Source organism: Schistocerca serialis, chromosome 4 (genome assembly GCF_023864345.2).
Source record: "Schistocerca serialis cubense isolate TAMUIC-IGC-003099 chromosome 4, iqSchSeri2.2, whole genome shotgun sequence".
In the NCBI taxonomy this organism is placed as follows: domain Eukaryota; kingdom Metazoa; phylum Arthropoda; class Insecta; order Orthoptera; family Acrididae; genus Schistocerca; species Schistocerca serialis.
In genome coordinates this window covers 134,810,560-134,830,076 of record NC_064641.1, presented here as the reverse complement: position 1 = coordinate 134,830,076, position 19,517 = coordinate 134,810,560, and the positions used below count along the sequence as shown (strand labels likewise).

Below are 19,517 nucleotides of genomic sequence, written 5' to 3'. Positions count from 1 at the left end.
AGTTGATGTGGTAAATATTTCACATTAAGAGTATAAAGGAGAAAAAGTTTAGAAAATATTTTAAATTATGTTTAAAGTTTGTTGCAAGGCACTAGTGCTCTCAGTCTCAGACACTGTATGATGTACCTTCATCCGTGAGACGTCCAATTTCGGACAGTGTGCGTCCATAAAGTTCACAGGCCCACTTACACAGACCATCTGGGTTGGCCCCCTGGCATGCTCTGACAGGCCATCAAAGAAACAGCATTATCTAAGTGATGGCAAAAGGGTGCTCCGCCTATTCTTTATGCTGTATTACTGTCGTCCAGTCAATGTGTTCAGTGCTATGCACAACCTGTACCTTATGCGTTGCTCAACAAAATACCATGTTCCATAAGTTGTGTTTGTTCTTGCTATAACAAAATTGCAACAGGTGAGGGTTACGTTTCCTCTACATGTTAGTGCCAGTGCCAAGTCGTCCAACAAACATCTCATTGGAAGAAATACTGAACAACTCATTGCCCAGCAGCAAGCTTTCACAGAACATCGTCAAGCTATTGCTACTGCTCTTAATCAAGTGGCACCTGCATGTTCACAGCAGGTTACTCTCCAGTCAGTGCAACCATCACCATTTCCGGCATATAACGAATCGGCTGAAGATTGGGACTCATACGAAACATGGTTAGATCAATACATCCAGGTTTTCCAGGTGGGTGATGCTTTCTTTCTTTCCTGGCTTTTGCCTGGCATGTACCAGTTGTTATGGCAACATGTGTCTTTGCAAGAAATGGCCAGCTTATCATCTGACGAAATGTGCAAGCTTCTCTCAATCTATTACTGTGACAGAATGCAAGGCATTGTGATGCATGTACAATTTCACCACAGTCAGAAATGCCCAAACCAATCTTACAAAGCCTGGACTGCAGAATTACACGAGTTGAGCCATCATCGTAAATTTGTCCCTAGTACCCATCATGAATCCTAAGCTGATCACACGCAGCATGATATTAGTCATCTGGTCCCAGATAGGGAAGTCATGAAAAACATTTCAATGTGAGAATCTGGCACTTATGGATGTGCTCAACACAGCACAGTCCTTTGAAGTGTCACAGGCAGTAGGTGATCAGATTGTTGTGTGGGGGGAGGTTTCAGAAGGTGCTCAGTCAGTCTCTGTTAGGCACACTGCGAGTATTCGGGAGGCAGGGAAGCTTTTGAAGCAGTACAACCTTTGAATCAGTGTCGCATTGGTTATGGCTACAGCAGCAACAGGCTGCGTTACAGCAGCGGCCACGTGCCCCTCTTCTGTCTTGCCTGTACAGCTTCGTCCAACACAAGCACACTGCATGCCCTAAGTGTTGGGTGGTTTGCAACAAGTTTCAAAAGAAAGGCCACAATGCATCGGTTCGTAGCTCCTCTTCAAATGTAACAGATACAATAGTACCGAAGGACATAAACTGTATCTCTACAATGACTGTTTTCTCAAACAAACTGTTCATTGACTTGCGCATTTTTTATAAACTGCTAAAAATGCAAATGGGCACAGGAGCTGCAGTGACTTTACTAAACGTACAAACATACATAGACTTGGGCTTTCCTCTCCTCACGTGTTTCACGGAAGTTGGTTAGGTACAATGAACAGTAGATTCCGTTTCTAGGTCAGTTTTCCACTCCTGTCTCTTACGAATGTATTGTTTGCCCTCTCATCATGTATCAGCAAATGGAGTCCCTCTACGCTGAGTTTTCGCCTGTTTTCCCCTGGGATAAGTTTTCAGGTCCACATTACCATGAAAGTGTCATGTGCCCTCTTTTCTAATTTTTTTTTTTTTTTTGGACCAACAGGTGCCTGCCACATTGCGTGACTGTGTGAAGGCTGAATTAGACCATTTGACATCACTCAGTGTCATTCAGCCTATTTCTTCCAGTGAATGAGAGACACAACTGGTCATCATTAACAAGCCGATGGGTAAGCTTCGCCCCTGTGGCGATTCAGTATCACGATCAATGCACAATCCATGATGCGTACCCTTTGTCCCACACTGATGAGTTGCTCGCAAAATTTTTGTGTGGCACTACTTTTCCAAGATTGATGTGTCAGAAACATACCTCCAGTTCTCCTTGGACGAGGCCACTAGGTGGCTTCTCGTTGTCAATACACCTTCGGCCTATATCAATATCAACGCTTGCCTTTTGGTGTCTGTATCCGGCTGCATCAAATATCTCTAAGATATAGTTTTGGGTTTTTCCACTGAAGCCCACCTTAGCCATCTCCAATCACTGTTCTCTGTTTTGCAGTCTGTGGGTCTCAAGTGCAAACTTGCCAATCTCAATTTTCTTACTTGTCAATTGAGTACCTATGTTTTGAGGGTTCTCGCACACAGGTTAAGTTGTTGCACCACCATGCTGATGCGATTGTGGCTTTGCTGCAGGCGATTTCCATTAAGGAACCGCAGCAATTTCTCGGTAAAGTTTCATACTACCGTAAGTTTTTACTAGATGCATCCACTGTTGCTCAGCTAGTGCATGCACTTTTGCAAAAAAAAATGTGCCTTTTTCTGGTCCCCAGCTTGTAACTGAGCATTCACTTTCCTTAAATATAAGCTTCAATCTGCCCCATGCCTGGCCACTTTTCACTTGGGCCAGCATTTCGTGTTGGATACAGATGCCTTTTGGCGCATTGTTGGCACACAAATATGGGGATGGGTCTGAATGGCCTATTGCTTACACTTCTAAGACTTTAAGACCTGCTCAGCAGCAGTATTCTCAGATTGAAAAGGAGGCTTTGCTATAGTGTTCACCCTCAAGAAATTTGACATCTTCTTGTATGGTTCTAAGTTCCATTTAATCACGAATAACAAGCCACTGGTTGCTTTTTTCCACCCTTCGGCCTCCATGCTGGACAAGGCATAGCATCGTTTGCAGTGGTGGGATCTCCTCTTCTTCTACTATCATTATCAGATACACTACCGGCTGACAAACGCAACAAGCCAATGCCTTATCTTGTGTTCTGGTCAGTCCAGACCTGGCGTTTAATCAGGACAAGTTACTTTGTTTCTATTTAGATACTGAGAACCAGAACGCAGTTGATGGTTTTCCCATCTCTAGTGCCACGATAGCATCAGCCGTTGCTGTGGATCCCGTACTTAGTCGAGTCTTCCCTCTGGTGCAGCACAGTTGGCAGGGAAAACCCCCAGGCTATGTCTCTAATCCTTTGCATAATTCCTTCTGCCTCCAGCACTGCCATTCTGTGTTTGATGGGGTTCTTTTGTTAGCTACAGAGGATGCTGCCCCCTGGGTTGCGATTTCTGCTTCCCTAAGTGATAATGTACTGCAGTTTTTGCATGTCGGTCACAGAGGACCTCTCGCGCCAAAGTTTTGGCTCACTAGCATATGTATTGGCCGGCCATAGATGGAGTCATTACACAGTGTATCACTACTTGCCTCGCTGTGTCCAGAAACAGGTGGCCTTGCGGGCATCTCTTTTCACCTGGCAAACTCCACAGCACCCCTGGGAGCATCTACAGGTTGATTTTGGTGGGCCATTCCTAAATAGCTATTGGCTCATTGTACTGGTAGCCTATCCCGAATTTCCCCTACAAGGTGCTTTGTCCGTTCATGTTCGCAGCGGCCACAATTTCGGCCCTGACTAAGATTTTTGCAACTAAGGAACTTCTTATACCACGGTTACTGACAACGATCCCTCAAGCTGTTTCTCGAGAATTTACATCTTTTTGTCAGGATGGTTGTGTTCACCATCTCACAGCTACCCCGTTTCATCCTCAATCTAACTGTGAGGCTAAATGCCTAGTTCGGATGTTTAAAACTCAGATGCAGAAGTATGTATCTGGTATGTTCCCTGAAATTGCTTTTGAGAGTTTTTTTGAGTTTGCAACATTTCACTCCGGAGGTGGACAAGAGCCTGGCAGAGCTGCTACCTGGATGCCAACCACAGACCCTCCTCCAACTGATGTATCTGATGCCACGTCTGCTGGGATCACCAGCTCCATGACAGTTCCGGTCAGTTGCACCTGTTTGGGATAATGGTTTCAGCTGCTGGCTGAACTGGGTGCCTGCATCATTGAGCATCACCAGGGCTGGCGCCTGTGTGTTGTCTGCACTCCCGATGGGTGGACGTCCCGACCAGTTGTGGCCGCACAAGGCAAGGCTAAACCAGAGCTCCCACTGCCTCCCCTGCCACTGGTGCCTGTCCCTGTGTCACAGACGGTCTGGTTTGTGCCACAGAGAGGGTCGCTGGCTAGCAGATCGCTGTCCGGGGTACCCGTCTCGCCCCCCCACACCCCCCCCTCTCCTCATAGGTGCAGCCCTCTCTGCACATGATGCCAAGGCCACCACCACGGTGACCTCAGTTGATGGGTCCTGTGCAGCCGTCATCTCCGACGCCCCTGGTGATGCCTCCGATGCCAATCACTGACCTCAACAAGGAAGTCACTATGGAGATGCCATCTCCAGTCCTGGCCTATGGCCTCTCACTAGAGGAGGGATGGTTGGCCATCCCCCCCCCCCCCCCCCGCCCCCCCATTGCCACTAGCCGGTGCCTACTTGCCACATGCTGCAGCAGCAGTCTCCATCACTGGGCAAAGAAATCAACGTCAGTGCCATCACTGGCATTTTCCGTGACTCGTAATCTAAGAGCCTTGTGAGAGGAATGGTTTGTTCTTTCTCCTCTTCACGATACCAGTGCACTTCCAGTGCCAGAGCATTTTATCTGCACCTACTGTTTTTTATGTATGTGTGTATGCATGTGGTTTTCCTGCCCCTAGAAGGGAGGAGTTAGGTACCTTCACTCATGATGTGCCCGATTTCAGAGAGTGCACGTCCATACACTTCCCTTCCCTGTTTATAGAGGCCACTTTGGACGGTCTCCTGGAGCACTCTGGTGCCCCACCAAAGAAACATTATTGAAGCAATCGCAAACATGCGCTCGGCCTATTCACAACGCTGTATTACAGCTGTCCAGTCAAAGTGTTCAGTGCTATGCACAACCTGCATCTTATGTGTTTCTCTATAAAACACTATATTATGTTAAATCATGTTTGTCCTGGATGGGTATAGTCTGGGGAATTTTCACTCTATTTTGAACAAAAGATAGTCTTAAGCATCTCATTGATTACAACATCATATCTCCTGAACTATGAGCTGCACAATTACATAATTTGTAGTACAGAAGTAATAAATTAAAATGCAGCATTTTACTGCATGGACAGTGAAAATGTAGAAAGTGGCATACATTTTTCCTTCCATCATTTTGTACAGCAGCTCAGTGAGATACAGTGTCATAATGGTTCAAAATTATGTGTAAAGTTAGTTCAAGTTATTAAGTGCTCTCATGCTCAATTACTGGAGTAATATAATGTGGATATTTGCACACAACAAGTTGTGTCACTTCAACTGTAATACTTGTCTTACTGTGTTAAAAGTTTAATGATAGCTTATACTTCTTAATGAATATATGCAGACAACATCTTAAATTTTTAAGTTTGGTCAATATTTACAACACAAAACATTGAAAATTAAATTTTGTTGTCCCTGGAAGCCATTAGATAGGTACACTTGAGCTGGGACTAAGAGCCATTTAGTAATATAGACACCCAGTACAATCATGTGGTCATCAAACGAGTAGGCTGATGAGATCTTTGCTCTACTCTCCATCACAGTAGGCAATAACTGTGAAGGCATATTTGATGATAAAATCTTTTGCACTGTCAGCACCCTCCTATACACAGCTACAAATGTTTCAGCAACTGCATTTTTCTAATAAATTTGTGACGGCTGAAATTCACAGTGCTAAGATCACAACAAAAATTACAAAGAGGTGATAGATAAATGAATAAAAAGGCAGTAAAAAAGTGATTATCCTATGTATACACTAAATATGCCACATAAAAGTAAAGTTATTTCTTACCTCCAGCAATGTATATATGGATTCTCTGGCACGATCTACACTGTCACATTTGTGAATATGGATCTCTCCCTGATCATTGTAGCCAGCACCTGAGACCTGTTCAACAAATAAAATTTGCAAGATGGAACAGTTTCTCTGGTATATTTGAGTCATTTGAAAAGAAACTACAAATTAAACCATTTTGGATTTTATTTCCCACACACTTAACACATTCCATTTAGTCATTTGTGATGAAAGAAGCTGCCAAAACCAGAAAAATACAACAAACTCTATTGTTGTGCAGTGAAATTTGGATATAAAGAAAAAGACAGTGTGAGTGTGTTCTTTCGGCACACTAATGTGGCAAAGTAAATATTACTGTGGAAATCAGGTCATTGTAATTTATATCAATTTCCTGTATTACCGTATTTACTCAAATCTAAGCCGCACTTTTTTTCCGGTTTTCGTAATCCAAAAAAATCTGCGGCTTAGAATCGAGTGCAAAGTAAGCGGAAGTTCTGTAAAATGTTGGTAGGTGCCGCCACAACTAAGTAATGCTGTCGAATATATGTAGCGCTACACAGGAATGCTTTGCAGGCATAAAGATAAATACTGGCGCCAAAACCTCTGCGTCAATTAAAAAAAAGGTAGAAGACGAGCTTTTTTCTCCGCCCTGAGTTTCAACCACTGGATTTTCATACATTATCTATCGAAGTAAATACAAATTCCGTATTGTTCATCTTCGAATGTAGCAGAATTTCAATGTACTACGAAAATCCGACTGGCAAGACTGTTTGGGATGGTTGTCAACATGGCCAACTCTACGTTCTGAATTTTTTCCTACCTGTGAGAAGAGATGGTTGCTAATAGGAACTTTTATGTATTGTGAATCACATGCAATGCTCTCTTCACCATAAGAATAATATGAATATAAATATTTTGCCATGTACAGGGTTATTACAAATGATTGAAGCGATTTCACAGCTCTAGAATAACTTTATTATTTGAGATATTTTCACAATGCTTTGCACACACTTACAAAAACTCAAAAAGCTTTTTAGGCATTCACAAATGTTCAATATGTGCCCCTTTAGTGATTCGGCAGACATCAAGCCGATAATCAAGTTCCTCCCACACTCGGCGCAGTATGTCCCCATCAGTGAGTTCGAAAGCATCGTTGATGCGAGCTCGCAGTTCTGGCACGTTTCTTGGTAGAGGAGGTTTAAACACTGAACCTTTCACATAACCCCACAGAAAGAAATCGCATGGGGTTAAGTCGGGAGAGCGTGGAGGCCATGACAAGAATTGCTGATCATGATCTCCACCACGACCGATCCATCGGTTTTCCAATCTCCTGTTTAAGGAATGCCGAACATCATGATGGAAGTGTGGTGGAGCACCATCCTGTTGAAAGATGAAGTCGGCGCTGCCGGTCTCCAGTTGTGGCATGAGCCAATTTTCCAGCATGTCCAGATACACGTGTCCTGTAAGGTTTTTTTCACAGAAGAAAAAGGGGCCGTAAACTTTAAACCGTGAGGCATCAAGAAGCTTTAAACTACGCACACCATCACTGAATGGAGTTAGCAGTTGGTGGATCTTTGTTGAACTTCGTCCTGAAGTGTCGTTGCACTGTTATGACTGAGTGATGTGAGTGCATTTCAAGCACGACATACGCTTTCTCGGCTCCTGTCGCCATTTTATCTCACTGCGCTCTCGAGCGCTCTGGCGGCAGAAATCTGAAGTGCGGCTTCAGCCGAACAAAACTTTATGAGTTTTTCTACGTATCTGTAGTGTCTCGTGACCATATGTCAATGAATGGAGCTACAGTGAATTTATGAAATCGCTTCAATCATTTGCAATAGCCCTGTATTCTTTCGTGTTTGCTGCTATCTCATTTAAATCCTGTCTGCCAAATAAACTACGAAACTACTGTGAGACAACTACAAACGTGGAAGAAAATACATTTCATGTCATGTTTATATTCATATTATTCTTATGCCCAATAGTGATACAGTCAGAGATGAAGCACGGCAATTGACTAGATTTTTAAATCTAAGACGCCTAATTTCTGAGCAGAATGTAATGTACAAAAGAGGCGTCTGCAAAGATTTTCAAACGGAGAAAAATTTTAGCTAAACTCTCGTTCAGAACATCATCTATCATACGCAGTAGATTATTTGGTTCTTGTTGATCATTATCAAAGAAAGCAGCAGTGTAAGTAACAACAAATAGCAGTCTCTTGCCACTGTTTCGCTAATGAGACAATTCCTCCCTTTTTTTTAATTGTAAGCGACGGTAGCGTCCACAAAAGCAATGCATTGCCACGAGCAGCGCGACAGGTCGTAAACACACATTATCAGCATGCGACAAACAATGCATGACACAATACAATAATGCGTTTTCAGCTTAGAGTGACGTAAACACCTATAACAAAGAGCACGGCACTTATCAGATTAAATACGGACAGAGCGCCTGACGCATAGCAATGGCTACCTGATAAAGCTTAACTGCTAAGCTTAAGACTCGAACCAAGCTACTGTAGCTGTATCGTCATTCATTCGACCTAAATTGTGTCTCATATTACAATGGACCAACTTTGTTTCGATTTGGAGGTGCGGCCTAAAACTTTTCTCTCCCCTTGAATTCAGAGTCTCAAATTTCAGGTGCGGCTTACATTCGGGAAATTTTTTTTTTCCTTGACTTCGAATATCATTTTTCAGGTGCGGCTTAGATTCGAGTGTGGCTTGGATTAGAGTAAATACGGTACTATCTATAGAGCACACAACAACAAATTACGTTGGAAAGTCCTGGTCTGTCACAGGCATATCCTATTCCAGATACAGGTCACCTGTGAAAGCAATCATGTCATATACCAGCTGTGCTGCAATCATTGCACAGCATTCTAAGTGGGCATGACCACCAACCAGCTGTCCACCAGAATGAATTGCCATAACCAAACTGTGACTAAGGATGAAGTTGACCATCCAGTGGCACAACATGCCACTAACGACACAACATGCTTGCGTTCAATGCCTTCTCCACAATCCGTGCCAGTTGTATCCTTCTCTGCAACACCAGCTTTTATGATCTACATAATGGGAGTTATCCTTGCAACACTTACTGCACTCCCATAATCCTGCCTGTCTCAACCCCTGCTAACCCGCTGTTCCCACAATCTTTACACAACAGTTTCTCATCATTGTGTCCTGTCATTCCCTCCCAATCCATCTCTCCACATCACCTTCATCATGTGACACATCTCACTGTCCCCTCTACCTGTGCATCACATGCCTAGCCCATGCACCTGCCACATTCCCTCCCGCATTTCTACGTTGCGCATCTGTCTCCCTCTCAGCCACTGGTTGCACATCACTCAACCCTCCTCCTGCTTCCTCCATTTTCCTTTTCTCCCTCTACCTGTCCAACCTAACAACCCCACCCCTAGTCCCAGTCCATCACAGTTGTGTGAACCCAGCAAAATTTTCATTCTCTTTTGTGTCCGTCACTCGACGACTTAACACCTCTGCTATTCGGTGAATGAACCCCTTTTACTCCTAAATACTTACAACAAGAAACTCTGTAGAATTTAGCAGACACGCAACTTGCACCACTGCCTATATGAAGCAATTCACATGAACTGTCAGTTTACAATACAAAACATTGTAACAACACAAAATACAACTGCTACTCATGAAGTGTATAGAAGATGGTACTTAGCATAGTACCAACGTTAGGGCTTCTTCCCATTTGATTCACATAAAGAACATGGGAACAATGCCCACTTAAATGCCTTTGTACATGCTTTAATCTTGTCTTCATAGTGGCAAGGCAAGTGATACCTGGAGAGGGTTGGACATGGTCACATAAAACTGTGATAAATTCGAATGCCGAACAGATTCATTGGAAGAATGTGGAGAAAGGGCAGTCCACATATGAAGCAGGTACCCCTCAGTAGCTAGTATTGATAGAGGACACAGGGAAGATGGAAATAAGATGGTTGATTGGTTTGTGGGGGTTGAAGGGACCAGACTACGAAGGCCATCAGTCCCTTATTCCATGACCATGAAACGTCCACAAGGAAGAAAAACAAGCAACGAAGACGACAAAGGATGACGCAGAACAAGAAAGACATAGACAAAGACGAGAAAAAAGGAAGTAAAAACACACAGTGTTACAGTGGTTGGCCGACCAGGGAAACAAAAAAGGAAAAGCCAACCACCAAGAGACACAGTAAAAACCCCAACCTAAACCGTAGGCCAAAGGCCAAACTCAACACAAAAAAAAGACACAAACCCTCAGATCGAGCAATAAAAGCCCCCTGTGCGAATAAAACTTAAAACTAATGTCTGTCTGAGCGCAGTTAAAAGTGGACAGGTCAACAAGATGTGGACAACTGTCAACGCTGATCCACAGTGACAGAGGCAGGTCCTCGCTGCGCAATAAATGACCTTGTGTCAGCCAGGTATGGCCAATATGTAGTCTAAAGAGAACAAATGAGTCCATGTGAGAGACTCACGTGGAGGAGCGCCACACACCTGTAGTTTCCTTGATAACCCGAAGTTTGCTGGGTGAAGGCAGGGTGTGCCATTCGTCACCCCAAGTACCAAGGACTTTCTGCCGCAATAATGCCTGGAGATCACATTCTGAAAGGCCAATTTCCAGGGCCGGTTCGCTGATAGCCTGTCAACACGTTCATTACCCGGGATGCCGACATGACCCAGGGTCCACACAAAAACCACGGAGTGATTGCAACATACAAGAGTATGGATGGACTTCTGGTTAGACATCACCAGACGAGAGCGAGGGAAACACTGGTCAATAGCTCATAAACCGCTCAGGGAGCTACTACAGATAATGAACGACTCACCTGAGCAGAAGCAGATATACTCTAGGGCGCGAGAGATGGCGACCAGCCGGCAATGAGTGTTGTTCATAATGATCCCTTAGAGTAAGAGGATAACCGACATGACCAGCAACCAGCAACCATCGAACCATCGGTAACACAGCAAGGCTGGAAAGAAAGTTGCGGCAGAAGGCCTCAGGAGGGACTCAGTCCTTCGGGCTGTGCCAAATCCAGCCGAAGGCATGGGCAGGGCAACACCACAGGGGTATACATATATGGGCCCAGAGGGAGGTGGGAGAGGGAAAAACTCAAGCCCAGAGAGAAGAGCCTGGACGCGAACCGCGATCTTACACCCTGACTTGGTCGACATTCTGGAAGATGGACAATCGAGTTGGGGAACGGGAGACTGTAATTTGGATGCCCGGGCAAGCTACAAACATGTGCAACATAAGCGGCCAGTAGTCATTGGCACCGGATCCGCAATGGAGGGACACCAGCCTCCAACAAGTATGCTGTTTACAGGGCTTGTGCGGAAAGCTCCAGTTGTGAGTCGGATGCCGCAGTCAAGTGTTAGGTCAAGCAACCACTACACGGAAGGCGATGGCGAACCATAAGCCAGGCTCCCATAATCAAGACGGGATTGAATAACACCTGATACAGTCAGAGAAGGGTATACTGATCAGCACCCCAGCTGGTGTGACTGAAGCAATGTAGAGTGTTAAGATGCGGGAGCCAAGTCAGCCGGGCATCAAAAAGCAATCCCAAAAACCGATGCATCTCCACCACAGCAAGAGGTTCGCCGTCAAGATAACACCGTGGGTCAGGGTGAACAGAGCAATGCAGCCAAGAACTGGAAGCCGCACGATATGGTCCAAGACTGCACCTAGCAGATAGCGCCCTGCAGCTGCCGTTCAGCAACCTCAGTGCCAGTGGAGCTATAGTACAAGCAAAAGTCATCAGCATACAAAGAAGCCTATATGGACATTCCAGCAGCAGCAACTAGCCCATTGATAGCAACTCAAAAGAGGCAGACACTCAAGACAGAGCCTTGCGGGACCCCATTCTCCCGGACTCTGGAGGGACTATGGGAGGGATCAACTTACACGCAGAAAGAATGAAGCGACACAAAATTCTGAATAAAAATCGGCAGCAGGCCCCAAAGACCTCATCCATGAAGTGTGGTGAGGATGTGATGCCTTCCGCATGTCGAAAAAGACAGCAACCAGATACTGACGGCGGACAAATGCTGTGCAGAAGGTAGACTCAAGGCAGACCAGATTATCGGTGGCACAGTGGCCCTTACGGAACCCATCCTGGGACAGAGCCAACTAAACCTCCAGCTCACCATGCATGTCAGCAACTTGCACGGAATGTTGGTGAGGCTAATGGGGTGGTAGCTGCCCATCTCCAGTTGTGGAAATAAGAGCAGTACATTGCATCGCAGATTCATTTAGTAAGTACAAAATTATCTGCAAGATGCTCATCGAATTCCACTTTTAACATCACCCTGTTTATGTATGCCAATATGGCTCTGGTTGCTGCACCTCTGTCGGATCTGGCTGAAAAGCAACTGGTGAAAGTAGGTTATTTCAAATAATGTTGTTCATATCAGGTTCACGGTCCAAAGCACTTTAATTGTGATTTGATATTAAATAACCTACTGTTTATCGCCAGATCGAGTCTCATTTAGTATCCTTTATGCACAGATAATGGGTAACCCACACACTACACTCGATTGACGTCCTATAATGATGACGATGGTCTGAATGCTGTAACCCAACATAAATGCAGATTCACAATAATTAATGTACAACAAGTAAATCACTAATACATTCACTAATTATACAGTCCTTCCAAGTATATAATCATTTCAAAATAAAAACGACGTTCACAGTAAGCATACTTCGAAAATAATACACTTCACAGTTCAATACTACTGTCACAGTTTGCAGAACGCATTATTAAAGATTAACACAGTTCTAGAGATTAATTTCAAGTTAACAATCAATCCTTTAACGTAGTCACTAAACTATAGAAATACCTTGCAGATGCAAAATTTAAATAAAACTTGGCACATTGTACGAATTGTAATTTATGCTAATTTGCCTACAGTACACTGTGTGATAATTTTGGACACAGATCTTGCTCACATTATACACTTCCGCAGATTGATTGAAATGGCTTCCAGCAGTCTATCTTTTATAGTAACGCAATAATAAGCAGTAGATTCAGCTATTGTTGATATTGTATTTTTACAAATTACAATTAAGTATCTCTATGCCCGATTAACTAAATAGTGGGGAAAGATTCTTCTGTATGTGAAGTTTTAGATACAACAGTAACTGCTACTGTGTGCTCTCTTATTTGCCAAAATGTGGTATTCTATTTCAGTAACAATGTTTTAACTATAAATGCTAATTATTCTGAAACTAAATGAGCGCAGAAGTTGCTAACATATTTCCAGCATTAGCTCTATAAATACTGTAACTGTTGTGTGTGTTTTTCCTCTTCTCTATCCAAAAGTTAGTAACTGGGTACAAGTTAACATGTGAACAATGATGATAAAGTTTTATATTACTGGTATCTTGCAATCAGCACAGTTTTTAGGTAAATGAATTATAGCAATGGCTTCTAATTGACTGAATGAACATACCTGATAAAGTCAAGTTGGCTAAATGCTGTGTTAATATTCAAGATTTCTGGTACTGTGCACTTTGTCATATAAATGATATCTTGGAGATATTTGTTAAAATAAATGAAGAAATAAAATTTTGTGGGCCACAAAACATAACAAGGGGGAAGAATACACCTGCTTTGTTACACAGCGGCAGACTTTACAAGAGATGTCTTCTGCATCACTCTGTGGTTTTCTTTAGGAATTCCTAGAAGTGTCAATGAATATATTACTTCCTCCTACATACATCTGTGAAACTGCAGCTCACATGGATACATAACAACAGTTATTCTTCCCACATACTATTTGTAATTAGAACAGAAATGGGAGGACGTGACAGTGGTACACAATGTACCCTCCCTCATATACAAATGCCAGCATCTGACTAGCATCACAACATTCACATTTTCAGCAGTAATGTAAGTGTTTTACTCTGAAACTTGAATTCTGTGTCACTTACATGGGCAAAAGTTCTTTGTTGATGGATGGCCCTTTGACGTGTTCCTATTTTATTTCCCAGAAATACATCATTGTTTATACAAGAGGTAATCATTTGGTTCCAATTTGTGTCCTTAAATAGTACGTGCGTATCAAATGTATTAACAAGCACCTTTACTCACCTCAGCCAAATACCCATCTGAAGTTACAATGACAGTAACAGTCATTTCATTCTTGGTGATAGTGCCAGTCTTATCTGAACATATAACATTTACACACCCTGGAAAAGAAAGTAGTCAGGTCTGAAAACACATTGTCCGAAAAACTTAATACTGAAAAAAATATCTAATATTATACAAAGACACCAATGACAATTTACCAAAACATGGCAAGATTTTGCACTGGTAATTTGAAAATATTGTTATCTGGATATGCAGCAAAAGTGAGTAGCCAGTGACTCATGAGAACATGTAGTTAAGTGACCAGAGAACTTTAGATGTCCGATCTTTTCATCATGCACAGAAGTGCATAGCCACTCAATTTCCAGCCTCTGTTCACAACTGACAAAATTCTCAATTGAAAGCAATTGCCTGTCATTCTGTTGGCAAAAGGTCAACATCCATATGTTATCTAACTTAACACCTGCTTCTTTCCTGATGTCAGCCAGAGATAATCACCCAGTCAGCAATATGTGATGACAGACTGCTCTCTAAGCAGCTCTATAAATGTAGGGCTTCCTCAAGTCCTCCATGTAATCATTGTTTTACCTCTGATGATGTTTCCCATAGTTGGAAACAAAATGCCAGATAATAGCTTTATACATCAACCGTGGCTTCTCATTCTGGAAGTTTTAACTGAAGTAAACACCAGCTGTGAAAGCCTACGTTGTATGATTCTCAGAACTTTCTTCAACGACCCCCTTTTCAATGAGTATGCAGAATAACTGTTGTTATAACTAATATAAACAAGAGTATATCTGCAAAGATAGCATCCCCTAGGGCAATAGGAAATTTGAAAATAAGCAATCAAGGAGGTCTGATTGGAGACTAAGTATAGGAAGGGGGCAATCATTTTGTTATGATTTGTTGTGGAGATTCATTAGAGGACAAGCTGCGTGCACACACACACACACACACACACACACACACACACACACAGTCTTTACAACAATGATGTGCTGGACCAGTGGGAAGCAATTGCATGAACTGTTTCAGATATCACAAAAACAGTGAAGAAGTAGCTGCCTGCAATGGACTGTCAGATGGGGGCTGCACACTTCACACTGCAGCAGCTCTCAGTACAGAACAAGTTGGTTATAAAGTGCAATGAATGTTTATAGTTTGACACTGACAATGTGGATTGACAGACAGTTCAGAACTTTATGTGGTCACTTCAGTTCAATGCTCTGCGTATCTTGCAGTAAACTCTGATGCGCTGAAACGTAATTTTGCTTTTGAATGATCATTAGCTTTATTAGAGTACTTTTGACAGTTAACAATACTGAGTGCTAGTTCCTGCTTGCAATCCAACGAACAATATTATACCTATCAACTGATCCAGATATACACTAATACAGAAACTACCCAGACCACAATTTCATTGTGGAGCACAACTTATTTACGTAAACTTTTAATGCGTGCTGCGTGTAGTGACACAAAAAGGACAAAAAGGTTTCATGTAGCTTTTGGTAACTTGGGTGAGACTTGCTGTGTTCAGACTCAGATAAATTAACTGTATCAGTTTTAACTACTTAACATTCACAAACTTAATACAAACTGTCACTACTAAACAAGGCATAGAAGCTTTGTTAAAAGTTACTGACAATGCATACTAACCAACTAACCAAAGAACTTACACGAATTTCACTGTACGCTTAGAAAGTATTATTATAATTTACAGTGTGTTGCTCTGTTGTTTAATGTGTGAGTTTTACTTTATGTGAATGCTAGCATGATTCTGAATATAAATTAGATGTAAATGTAAAAGGATAGATTGCTACTCACCGTAAAGAGTTGCAGACAGACACAACGAAAAGAGTGTTACATATTTAACTTTCGGCCAAAGGGTCCTTCAGAAAAGAACACACAGACATACATACACATAAGCAAGCACACCTCATGCACACATGTCCGCCGTATCTGGCAGCTCGGACTGGAATGCAGCTGTCATGTGCTACAAAAGTAGCAGTCTGCAGGGTGCAAGGAAGGGGAAAAAACAGCAAGATACAGGCAGGGGAGAGAAGAGTGCTGTCTGGCAGAGCATGCAAGGATAAGATGGTGGTATGGCAAGACTGTCACCAGCTGGAGCATCAGTTGGCTGTGCGTCAGTGAGGAGGGGGGGTGGATAGCAGTGAGCAGGGAAGGAGAGGAGCAGGGAAGGGAGAAGATAAGCAGGTGCATTAGCAAAGGGTGGCACTATGAATGTGGCAGGATGTAATTAAGGAGCAGGTGACAGGACAGAGGGGGTAGAACCTGCTGGGTAAAGGGTGTGAGAATGGTACGTTACTGTCGGTTGAGGCCAGGGTAACTTCAGGAGCAGATAATGTGTTGTAAGGATAACTGTCGTTTGTATATTTCAAAAAAGCTAGTGGTGGAGGAGATCAAGATGGCCGCAGTTGTGAAGCAGCCATTGAAATCAAGCATACCATGTTCAGCTGCATGTTGTGTCACAATTTCACAATGGCCATTCATCCTGGTGGACAACTCTTTGGTAATCGTACCAATATAAAAAGCTGTGCAGTAACTGCAGCAGAGCTAGTCTATGACATGGCTGCTTTCGCAGGTAGCCCAGCCTCTGCTGAGGTAGGATAAGCCTGTGACAGGTCTGAGATAGGAGGTGCTGGATGGGTGGATCGGGCATGTCTCACATGGGTTTGGGATTAGGAGTGGCACAGGGATGGACTAGGATGTTGTCATGGCTGGGTGGGTGGTGAAACACCACTTTAGGAGGGCTGGGAAAGATCTTTGGTAGGATGTCTTCTTCTCCGGCCAGATTCTGGAAATTGAGGCTCTTGGCTAGTTAGAGTCATTTTGCTGTGTTCTGAATCGGAAACTGCGTAATGCTCCAAGATGTTAAAAAAATGTAGTCCACCCTGCTGATCCCAGAAGACTGTGAATATTACATTACATGCAAATGGCTGCCTCCTGATTTTCTTTTTTGTTGCAGAATAGACATGTCACCACTACATGGTCTGCATTCTGGCTTCCAGCTCATAGTGGTGATCTCTGGTGCTGAGGATGTTCATAAAATTGTCACCTTGATCATCGCATTGGTCCAGCAGGGCCCAGCATATTTCAAACTGATAAATTTTTTGATCTTGTGCAAGCCTTGTCAGACCCGCATCTTGTCTAAGGAATTATAGCCAACATTCAGTTATGCACACAATTTTTGGGCATAATCTCTCGATCATCGTGAAAAAGTTGATTGAGAAGCTGTTTATTACGAGGTATGGCAGCTGAGGAAGGTCGACTACAGCACGACTTGTTATGCATATCCTACTTACCACAGTTAAAATGCAGTATCCATCATCCCACATCATACATGTTTGCTGTATAATCTCTGTACAACTTTGGTGGCCTTCGATGGATTAACAATAACACATCTCTGTCTAGTAATAACAATAACACAGCTCTGTCTAGTAAGCACCACAATGTACGGTGCCCTTTTGGACTACTCTCCTGCTGCTATCTGTTGCAGGACTACAACACCATTAGTGGGAAGATAAAAAAAAAATAGTACTATACAAAGATACCTTGGCTCAGACAGCCACAATCAGCACACAAAAATAGGAGGCATTAGTTTCGGAGTGACCCTCTTATTTGTCCAACACTTTCCTATTTCTGCCAACTGAGGGTTTGTGGGAGAAAAAGTGAAGGAAACACACAAAAAAAAAGTAAAATGGTACTAGCCTTACTTGTCCCCAGCTGACACTTTTGCATTTTCAAATCACAGATCATTGTTTTGCACCAGAAATGTATGAGGGAAACTAAGTGATAATAAGAAATATTTGTATGAACAAATGGAATTACATACCTAAGGTTTCAACTGTAGGCAACTTCTTGACTATTGCATTTCTTTTCGCCATGCGCATTACTCCCAAGGCCAGTGTCACAGTCACGACAATGGGGAGGCCTTCTGGTATAGCAGCAACGGCTAAGCTGTAGACCCATGAGAAACAAAATAACTTACAAATGTTGCAATACATGGATTTAGAACAAAATTCAAACGTGAACAACAACAATAAATGAGACAGAAATGGCACATCTAAGTGTATAGCTGCCGAAACATATCCGAACTGTAGCATTGTTGTGTACTATGTGGAAATATTAATTAAAGGAGTAGTTGCAACTCTAGCTTTCAACATTAAAAAATAATTCTTTTGTTAGGAGGATAGAAAGCTAAGGACCAGTAGAACAGGTAAGATTTACAGTGAGAAGCAAAAGTCACACCATCTCTGGATTAGAAAAGGCAGAAGGTGAAAGAGAATGAAACTTATCTTGTGAGTTTTTCTTAATCACCCCCTTCCCTCTCTCCCTTACCCCGTCCCACCCTCTCTCTTCAAGCTTCGGAGTTGAAATTTTGTTATCTTTCCAAATGGATGGTGTTGAGTCAACTGACACATTTCAGATTCAAACACAATGCACATGCAGCCATTTCCCATACTTCCATCAAAGAGGACAACAGAGAGTATGAAATCATGCAGAGTATCATGTTATCTCCGTTTTTTGTTATGAAGAAACTAAGTATGTGAAAAATAACTGGTGTTCCTTCATGCATCAGACAAACAGCAATTGACATGTGTCAATATCTCCTCAGAATAAATGTAAAGTGTTTGGATACTGCTGAAAAAGACAAATTAAATTCAGGAAACTGTAAAAATTACTAAGACAGAAATGCTGCCGAGTACTTAACTTTAGGAGGTGAAGGCCTCAGTACTGTTACACTCAAAACAGTAGTCTCCTTGCTTTAGGAACAATACATTCCTTCTTCAGGAAAGAGAGAAAAATTTGCTTTGAGATGAAAAGATGGTGGGGTGTAGTTCACTCAGATCCTGTCCTAATATGAACTCACCTGTTACAAGAAGAAGGGAGGGGGGAGATCAAAGGGAAAATGGGTAGTATAATAATAATAATAATAATAATAATGATTTCAAGAGTGATATAATAAACAAAAATGAGAAATGGTGACCAGTAGCCAACTGATCAAAAACTTAACACTCGACAGGTACATTTGGGTGTTTGTAGTGTTAAGTATGCGAATTTATAAGTGCTAGAAAAAGAGCAGTAGCTTGAAAGCTATAGTTATAAATATCTACAATATTTGTGCCTACGTTCCACTAATCAAACTGCTATAGATTAGCAGCTGTCCTCAGTTTTGTTTGTTTTAAAAATGGTTGTAGGTTAGAGATGAAGCATGCACACAACCAAGAACTAACAGTATGTAAGGATACACTGTATTTTGAGCATACCCTTCAACATTCTGCGAGACAGTACTCTTGCATTTTATGTTAAAAAGAATGCAACAGTTTGGAATAGTGCAAAAATAAGGCATATTAAAATATGGCACAAGGACTGGTACTTATGACATCATAGTATAATATAATCAAATGTGGCTTAACATTTTAAAAATTCAAATAGTCAGTTTTTGACAATGTAATAATGTATTACTTCTCACAGTTACAGAAG

The 19,517-nt window shown here is 42.4% G+C and overlaps 1 protein-coding gene across 3 annotated transcripts in view; it reads right to left on the bottom strand.

Moving 5' to 3' along the window:
- Positions 1-19,517, bottom strand: part of LOC126473638 (calcium-transporting ATPase type 2C member 1) — a 72,691-nt gene that overhangs the window by 30,647 nt on the left and 22,527 nt on the right. For all 3 annotated transcript variants that reach the window (XM_050100825.1, XM_050100823.1, XM_050100824.1), the window contains exons 8-10: positions 17,866-17,990; positions 14,016-14,113; positions 5,900-5,995 (exon numbers count right to left, since the gene is read on the bottom strand). In XM_050100825.1, coding sequence (XP_049956782.1) covers positions 5,900-5,995; positions 14,016-14,113; positions 17,866-17,990 — 319 coding nt within the window. The remainder of the gene's footprint in view (positions 1-5,899; positions 5,996-14,015; positions 14,114-17,865; positions 17,991-19,517) is intronic.